This window comes from Aplysia californica, unplaced genomic scaffold, assembly GCF_000002075.1.
Source record: "Aplysia californica isolate F4 #8 unplaced genomic scaffold, AplCal3.0 scaffold00233, whole genome shotgun sequence".
Lineage (NCBI taxonomy): Eukaryota > Metazoa > Mollusca > Gastropoda > Aplysiida > Aplysiidae > Aplysia > Aplysia californica.
The window spans coordinates 39,004-48,654 of record NW_004797503.1 but is presented as its reverse complement, the minus strand read 5'-3'; the positions used below and the strand labels follow the sequence as shown (position 1 = coordinate 48,654).

The 9,651-nt window shown below is 40.3% G+C and overlaps 1 protein-coding gene across 1 annotated transcript in view; it reads left to right on the top strand.

Annotated features, from left to right (window-relative positions):
• Nucleotides 1–9,651, top strand: part of LOC101851809 (vacuolar protein sorting-associated protein 37A) — a 26,372-nt gene that overhangs the window by 7,067 nt on the left and 9,654 nt on the right. Inside the window, exons 2-3 of the mRNA XM_005100020.3 lie at nucleotides 6,254–6,328; nucleotides 8,929–9,043. Coding sequence (XP_005100077.1) covers nucleotides 6,254–6,328; nucleotides 8,929–9,043 — 190 coding nt within the window. The remainder of the gene's footprint in view (nucleotides 1–6,253; nucleotides 6,329–8,928; nucleotides 9,044–9,651) is intronic.

The window sequence follows — 9,651 nt, the reverse complement described above, 5'->3', positions numbered from 1 at the left end:
TGGTTTTTTTTTTATTCTTAGAGTGCGCATTTCTCTCTGGAGGCATGACTTTGTCTTTTCCTGTACATTGTGTCATCATTGTTACGTACAAGTCATGTTTGTCAACACTGTTGTGTACAAGTCAACTCCATTGATTTTGTTTTTTTGCCTCATATTAGTTTAAAAATTGTTTTACCAATGTGTTTTTCTGGTACTGAGGCTTTGATAACTGTATTTGTACAGCCTTGTGATCTGTTGTCAATGATAATGTCAAATGTGTGTCCTTTCTTGTACATAACAATGATGACATGTTCTGAGCACTGCGTCATTGTTACAAAGCTTGTCATTTATATTACCATTATGAATGGAGTCCATAGTGTACAAAGTCTTTGTTTACTTAACAAATGGAATTTAAAGTCCATAATTTGCCTTGCTGCTTATCTGTTTTTGTCAACTCGGACTGATATTCGGACTTCCGGCACTTCGCAAGGTGACGACAATCACAGCGAATGTTAAACAGCCGACCGAAATCGTAGATCTAGGAAGCCGATGTTCCTTTCGCGCATCGCGGCTTTTGAAGTATTGAATAAATGACGAAAAGCAAAAAGATTTAACCAGCTGTGGTGGTTCTACTGAAAAATAATGGTGTTTTCTGAAACACCTAGTCCATGACGACACGACTGGCGCACAAGTGATCCAAATTATTTGTTTATTTGCAAACAAATAAACCGATTTCTTGAGCAAGTTAACCTTTCTCGATGACAAATAGCATAGGATCAAAGCACACGTAAAAAAAAACCCCTACATCGAAGGGTTTTGACAAGGTTCCTTCGCAAAATTAGGAAAGCTGATGCGATTGGCTTAAAAAAAAATAAAGGAAGTGCCTATTTGCAACGCCGCGTCGCGATTAGCGCCAGTGCTAAATAAAACTCAGCGTTGCGATTAGCGCCAGTGCTAAATAAAATGCAGTGTCTTAGCCTAGGCTATGAAGCTTTTATAATATAATCTGCCTTTCACTAACAGAAGCTCCGATGGCGGAAGTGACAGTGCGTTTGCTTTTGAAGCCAAACCATTATTTTATGAGCATGGGTTCGATCCCGGTCCTGGAAGTTTTTTTTGTGGGGTTTTTTGTCCTCTTCTCGACTGACCAACACATTTTCCCAATAAATATCTTGTTGCTTTGTAGGCTAGTTTTTTAAAATGTAGATCTAGATTTAGTGGTGAAGCATCACATTCTGATTTTGTCCTCAAGAGGAGCTCTGTACAAAGTAGGCCTTAGTATAGCCTATACTCTTCACCAATTTAGGCCTGGTTAAAGTTCAATAGTGGCTTTCCTTGGTCTGTGAGTCTTATTATCATTTTTATTTTTAAATTTTAGGCTCAGGAGAAGAAAAAAAAACCTTCCGGGACCGGGATTCGATGTCGCGCTTGGAAGCACTGAACATTAGACTTAGGCCTAACGAACGTAGACAGCTTGTATACGTTCTCTAAGCCTAACTTAAAGATAATATTTTTAGGTAGATCTAGAATCTATTGTATGACGACAGACTGCGGACAGGAAATACTGCTTACAGAGTTGCACCGTCTTGTTATTGTTATCCAAGCGTCTTTCGACTTACTTGCTCAAACTCAAAACTCAAATGATTGTGATTATGAACAAGACTACGCCTAGTCTACTTTTGTGCAAACAATGTCAGAAACAATTGTTAGATCTATTCTAGATCTAGATCTAGATCTACCCAATATTGCCAATACTGATTGGAATAAGACAACGTCATAAAAGAGGAGTCAAATCCTAGGAGGTTTATATCAAGAAACTGAGAAAGCTGCCACAATTCAGGCAGAACTACAATTATATTATCATGTAGAAACGATGGCTGCTAGATCTAGATCTAGATCTAGATTCTAGTAGGCCTACTGGCATTTCAAATAGCACGGGAGCTATTCAGAACGCGGGGTTGGAAATAGCGCTTGCCAAAAATAAAAGAAAGAAAAAAAAGTAAATTTCTGAGTCGACTCTACCTCGTTTGCTTTTTGAAAAAACGACTTTCGGTATTTTTAGTTGCCATTGTGGACAAGCGCGGCTTTCTCAGTACCGGTCTACTTGTATTTAGTTTTTTTAGTATGCCCGTGTCGCGGTAAGGAATGAAGCGAAAAATAATACGAATAACAATTTCATTTCGCTTGTGTTTTGAACGGAAGAAGAAAAGGAAAAATAAGCCTAACCCTAAAATTTACCGTAATCAAGGAGGCATGGCCCCCCCCCTCATAAATAAGAAGTGCTGCTCCTGATTAGGGGTACAAGTCCCCCTGAACCCCCACCCCACCCTACCAATAACCCTATAAGAAAAGAAAACCTACCCTCTGCAACGAGCGACCACCTCAATAAACACAATAAAGAAAAGTCCTGACCCAACCCCTAATCCTACCCCTACCTGCACCTTTACCCCAACCCTAACCCTAAAAACCTAACCTTCAACAAACACAATACAGAAGAGACCTACCCTTACCCCTACCCGTAACCCTCAACAAACACAAACCTACCCCCACCCCTATCCTAACACTAACCCAAACCCCTAGTTCCTACCCCAACCCCTACCCCAACCCTACCCCTTACCCTAATAATCCTCAACAAACCAAATAAAGGAGAGACCTACCCCTACCCCAAACCCTAACCCCACCCCTACCATCCCAACCCTTCACAAACTCAATAAAGAAGAGGCCTAACCCTAACCCTAAGCCTACTCCATCCCACCCCCACCTCTAACCCTTTACAAACACAACAAAAAAGAGACCTATTATTACCCCTAACCCTGCCCCTGACCCTACCTCCACCCGGACCCCAACAGTAACCCCAACGACCTACCCCTAGCGCTTAAACAAACACAATAAAGAAGAGACCTACCCCTACACCAAACCCTGACCCTAAAAAAAATCACAATAAAGAAAAGACCTGACCCTACCCCCTGCCCCCATCCCAACTCAACCCCTAACCTTCAACAAACACAAGGAAAGACCTATCCCCCTAACCCTACCCCGGGCCAGACCATACCCCTACCCATACCTCTATCCCTACCCCAACCCCAGACCCTACCCATATCTATACCCCTATCCTTAAACCTAACCCTAACAACTCTCTATTTTTCTCTGTTTCATATTGGTCGCTCATCGCGGAATTCCTCCTCCCTAATAATAATGCAATGTATTTTGCTAGAATTATTTGGTGTGAGAATTTGGTTAGAAACCGAAGAAAACCTGGCAACTCAGCACTCCCAAACAACGGAAGTAGATAAAGTCTGCGGGGTCAACAATGGCTGAGCCTTGATTCAAGTCTACTAATCCCCGACTCAGACCTTCAAAACTTTCAACTGGGCCTAAAAATGCGCAAACTACCGTAATTTTGTCATGAACAGATGGTATAATAACTGTGGCTTTCGGTCTCCCATCATGATTTTGGAAGCCATCTAGATTTAATACAGTGGAATCCACTTATAACGAGTCCTGAAATAACGAGAAGTCTGTTATTAAGACACTATATGCTAAAACCCTGTTTTTTCCCTTCTTTATCTTTGTAAATAAAATACTGCTATAGCGCAATCAGACAAACATGTGAATCGGTTATAGCGGACTATTGCTGCTGCTGTGCACAGCGCATAGGCCATTTATTAATGCAAATCCTCGCCAGTTGTTGGTGATCTTGCAAAACAAAGAATATGAGAGCCCACGTGTGCCAACAATGAAGGCGGAGCAAATGAGTGGGGAGGATGCGGTATGCACAGACAAGCAGAACGCATCGCGTGATAGGCCAGCCTAGTCTAGATTATCTAGGCCTAGCATGCCTCTCTCTTCCCCGATGCGGGGATGGAGAGGCCATAGTGCTGTGATGGATGGAGCGAATGTATGACGTGCGCAAGCAGATGGAACGCACAACCTGGTGTGGTGGGGTGGGGGACAACACAGCGGGCGAGTTACCCTAGAGAACTTTATTTCTGATCGCTGGCGCCGAGCTGTCAACATCGCTAGCGCTAGAGAAAGAAACCTTATTCGATTTTTGATCAAGTAAGACCCAGAGATCATGTTGAACCAAATCATCATCAGGGGAGATTACAAAACGAAACAAACAGAAAACCAGACTCATAGATTCGGCCTACTGTCCTATTTCCCTTGAATTTATTACTGGATCCCTTTTAACGAGAATCCTACTATAGCGGATCTTTGGCACCGGTTCCCTCCCTCTCGTTATAACAGGATTCCACTGTAGTGATCGCTCGTTACGGAAGTCCTCCCTAGATCTAGATCTAGATCTAATCTAGAGTTTAGTAAACTTATTAAGTCAGTGAGAGTGATTGTTATTTGTACTTGTACTGAACTTAGATCTAGATCTAGTAGTAACTAAAGTGTCTAAACTAAGTCAAGTACGAATGTCTGGTACAGTTACAGGAGGCCTTATTGTTTGTTAGAGGTTAAACAGGGTGAGTGCCAGGCCCCGGGAATGAGGAAAAAATCGCTGAGACCCGGGAATGCCCTGGGAATTTGAGGAAATCTGTAAATTGCCCCGCGAAGGACCTGTGAAACTACAATATAAAAGTTCTCGAATATTTGAAAACCAAATCCAATTTAACACCTTTAAGTTCATTATCTGTCGTAATTGTGATATTAATTCAGCTTTTCTCCGTCTGAGAGTACGTTACACGCGAACAGGCGGCTATGGCTGCAAGCGGAAAGTGTGTAATGTGTGGTGACACAGAGGCTCAATCGGGAAAATCAAGATCTGCTTTCGCTTTCATTACCACCCAGAAATTTGTTGGTAGTAGTCTGGCGCAACATTTGTAACATGCAGGTTGTGCATTACAAAAGTGGTGTCGCCATGAAAATAAATCAATATTCGTCACTGTGTTGTCCTTTGTGAGGGGAAAAAAAGAAAGAAAGTTATACAAGCGTCTGGTCGAGCTTGCCATTGGGACCGGTCAGTGAACCTGAGCGCTGCATGGTACAGGACTCCTGTTATGGGAAAACCCCTGGATGAAAATTAGTGAAACTTGGTGCAACCAATCAGAAGAAAGGCTAACTAAACTGACTAGGCTACTGTGCAAACGTCCAATGCTCACAGATTTCTAGAACTGGAGAAATTGGTGTGTTTGTGACTTGAAAGTTTGTGTGATTTTCTTCTGTGTTTCATAAACTAAGAGAGGAGCAGCTACTTGCACGCTGACCAGACAGGCGGCCCTTATTCTTCTTTTAAATTGCTGTGATGTTTTAGATCCCTGTGTGTAGTACATTTTACTTACCACAACTTAAAATTACCAACCATTCTGCGATAAAAGGCTAGAGCTGGAAACTGGGTCTGCAACTGAACTAAAGATTTTGCAATAAAAATTATACGGAGATTCCAAGTTTTATTCATGAATACTCCCGATTCATTTCAGACTTTTATGACCAGTTTCCCCTAAAAATACATCAACCATAGGATAAAGGAACCAAAATAGCAACTCAAATAAGGTGGATTGAATTAATTAGTAGTGGTTCCTGACTTTATTTTTTCAGTTTTTTTCTATTATCGCTCGTAAAGGATGTGTGTAAATAGACACTTTTTGACAAACTGCAGGATTTTGATTATAATTGTTTCTTCTTGAGCTGCTGCACAACTAATTTTTAGTGTAAGTTCATCACAAGTTCATTCAGTTTTTAAAAGTTTTTTTTGCAGTGGGTCTCAAGGCACTGGAATGTAAAAGAAGACCTCAGTGACTTTTCCATTTGTTGATATCTTCTTTTTGGAGGATTTTAGGAAATTTGGACTAAGTATAATTTTGTAATAATTCAAGTGCACAAAGTATTCTTGTACCATAATATTCTCTTTTATGTTTGAACTTTCTTTTTTGCAAATTAATTTTATTTTTATTTTTCTATATGGCAGTAGAAGTAGGCTTTGTCAAATGCCCTGTTTTTATTGCCTTTCTTTATGAGATGGTTGGTACAATTTTTGTCTGGGAATGTCAGCGACCACTGTGCCTCTATAATGCAGTTTTCGCTGCTATAACTATATTGTAAAAAGTTTGACCAGTTTACAACAAAGTGTTTTATATTTTTGCTGTTTTAAACTTACTTGCCTCTTTTCCAGGTTCTGGGAGACGTTTCGATATTTTCCTATTTACTAAGACTAAAGTTCTCGTTAATTTAACTTTAGTTAGTGGATTGAGTGCTCCTTTCCTCATTATTTTCTTAGAAATTTTCATTATAACTAAACTTTTTTATGTGTTTTTTAAAAATGTTTCAGTGCCATTGAAATTATTCGAGATGTGGAATACAGGGTTGTTGTTTCGCAAACAAACACAAATTTGACCATAATCATGTAAGTATTATTAGATATTTAAAGTTATCAGGTATAAAGATATTTTCCGGCTTCAGTGATTTGAGATTTAAAGGGGTCCCTTGTTTTACGTCTATAAATTGCATTTAAAATAGCCACATTTTTCATGACAAATGTTTGCAGTATTTTGTTCATTTCAGTTTATAGTCAAACAAACTTATGACATCCCTTTTTCATACTACATTTAATCCTTCTCCAAAGTATTGACTTTTTTCTTACCAGAACTGAGATATTAAGGGACTAGATGGCTACTGTGTACAGAACAAGAGAGGGTTTCTAGTATTGTGCTTTTGACTCATATTTTTGTTCTCTGTCTGATCATTTTGAAAAATATAAGAAGTACACAAAACCGAAGACCTTTTTAGCTTTTACTGTATTTTACATTGTATTTTAGTTTGGAATTTTATTTGAAAAGTTGTGGTCGACTTTGATATTTTGATTTCTGAATTATGGTCACAAATAAAATCGAGAACTTACTTTACTTTATTTTTCCGATCCGGCAGCCATCTGGGTTCTAGCCCTTTGGCTTTTCGATATGGCAAAGAATTTACAGGATTTTGTCAGCTGTGTTTTGGTGCTGTATAAAGTATTTTCGATATCTGGGGAGGTAGGTTGGTAAGTGCTACATTGGTCGCTAAGTGCAGGTCAGGTAAAGAGATGGTGTGGCACTGTTTCTTCCTGGCAGTCACACAATGTGCAGTCAGGTGGGGTATCCTAGCGGATCCTATTTAGGTAGGAATTCAGTGGGATGTGTTGTGTTTGCAGGCGAAAGATAGTAACTTGTTCTCTTCTACTCAGGGAATTTAGTGCATATTTTGCGTTGGGAGCAGTCATGTGTGCAAATACAGCTCTTCCTGTTTTACCCAATGCCCATCCATTCAGCTACTGTTCCCTGGTGTTGCATTTGGTGATGTTCTTGGCTGTTTGTTGTGATACTGGGGTTGAGTTTGTGTTAATGATGCTCCCTTCTTGGCAAGGGTGTCTGCTCTGTCGATTTTTGGGATGTTGCTGTGGCCAGGTATCCACTGTAAAGTCAGGTCGACGACATAGGTCTGTATAAAGGTATTAATTGTTCGTGCCACAGATAGGCAAGCTGGGCTTTTCGAAATTCAATGTTTTCCAAAGCTTGGAGTGCTGATTTTTCGTCTGTGATTTTTCTGGATATATAATGAAAATGTTGGTCGGATGGAGGATTGCTACTTCAATGCCGATAGTGTCAGCCTCATAATTTGTACAAGAAGTACCACAGGCATCAAATAGTTCTTCACACGTCTTTTCAGAATGTTCTTTTCTTACTCCAAAGCCTGCATTGTTGGTGGTTGGCGGGTGCTCTGGTGTGGTTTGCTTCTTCTTTCCTATCAAACATCTATCGTCCTTATCTCCCCCCTCCCTTCTTTTTTATGTTTGTTACTTTCTTGTAACACCTCTAATCTTCTGGCGCTCATATGACCTTATACAGTTGCAAGCGCTGTAAAACCTATACTAAAACTATCTCCCCTTGTTCTTTTTTGTGTTTGTTACTCTCTTGTAACACCTCTAATCTTTGGCACTTATATGGCCTTATTGTGTTGCAAGTGCCGTAAAACTTTTACTAAAACTAAAAGCCTGCATTAATAGTTCCCTTGAAGGCTGACCCATCAGTGTAAATATGGATTGTATCACTAATGTAGGAATCAATCGTTTTGAGAGTTGTGGTCTTCAGTTTTACTGGGTCACATTCCTTTTTCATTGTCTCTTTTACGAGGGAAGTTTTGATGTTTGCGTTCTTGTTGTTGATGTTTGGGAGGAGTTCTGGTCTTAAGGGTTTCAGCATTTCTCTCTTACATGGAAGGTGTTTTATTTTCTACTAATTCGGTGGCTGTGTCGAGTATTGATCTAGATCTGCCATGGATTTGTTTCTTTGGTCGTCTCTGTTCGATTATTTTTCTGTTTGAGTTGTTCTTGTCTAGTCTCTGGTAGTGCGAACTCATCTCCACAACTGCTGCCTCTCTCCGCAGGTCTAGTTTGTATGGATTTCGCAAGCTGCAGTGAATCTCAAAGCTCATGAGATAAATTGTACAGCTTGATTCTGAATTTTGTCAAGAGACCTCTAAGTTGATTTGCTGCAGATTGTCTGTAGGGTTAAGTTATATACCATGACAGAGCATACATAGCCGACATATAGCTGTCTTGAGTGCATCCTTGTCTGCTCCCCATGAAATGCTAGCCAGCCGTCTGAGAAGGTTAAGTCTCTTTTTAGCTTTAGTCTTAAGGTTCCAGATATGATTTTTGTCTAAAAACTGCCTGTCCAGCTCGATCCCGCGGTAGGCTGGGTTTTTCAACTTTTTCGAGTTTGGTTCCTGCAAGTGAGATGGTGAGATTTTGCTTTTCAACTTTGTGACTTTCCGCAAAGATGATTTAAATTGTCTTGGTACAATTTGCTTTTAGTTTCCACTTGCAGCAGTAGCTGTTAAATCTATATAGGTCAAGTCTGAGAACAAAAGCATGAGTTTTTCCAGGGATTAATTTACTTCAAACATCTGTGACATAACTGACATAGTTATAATTGTGCCTGCTAAAATTTTTTTTTTTTTCCCCCGCAGCAACCTTCCAGCACAATTTCCCAGTGAGAAGCCAGTTTTGACCGTGCAGCCAGCTGTCGGTCATCCCTGGGTGGATGCTCAGATGAAAGTTGTGGGCTGTCCAAATGTCAACAATGTATGTCCTTTTGCTTCTGTTATTATTATATCTGTCCTCAGAGAAATTCGCGCACGCAACCCGCAAGTTGTGCACGCAACTTTTGGCCCTCAGCCAACTTTTGCCATTTTCGTGAAATCGCTAATTTCAGGCAATTTTTTGCAAAAGTTGGAAAAATAATTTAATATCGGTAAAAATAACCGAAATTGTCTTCCACAACTAAAAGTGACGCAAAGGGGGACAATTCGTACCTGAAATTAGATCTACCACTCCTTTGCACTACGGGGCGCACCTGAAAACAACGCGTTTGTTTTGGAGGCAGCGAGTGGGGCGCGATCGATTTGTGCCACGATAGCCACTTTGCGCCATCACAGTCTGTCTAGCAAACCGACCCGTCCCGACCTGACCTCCCCAATAGTCCTGTTTGGACTGAATCATCTTCTACGTCTTCTAGATCTAGCTAAATCTAGACTCTAGATCTAGATATCTATAGAGTAAACTCAATCGTAAACACGATCGTCTGATTACTTAGCTTGCTTGGTTCCGTAGCACCAAGTAGATAGATCTAGTATAAAAATTTGTGAAAGACTTTAAATCTTAGGCTAGGAGGGTAGATCTAGACATGGATC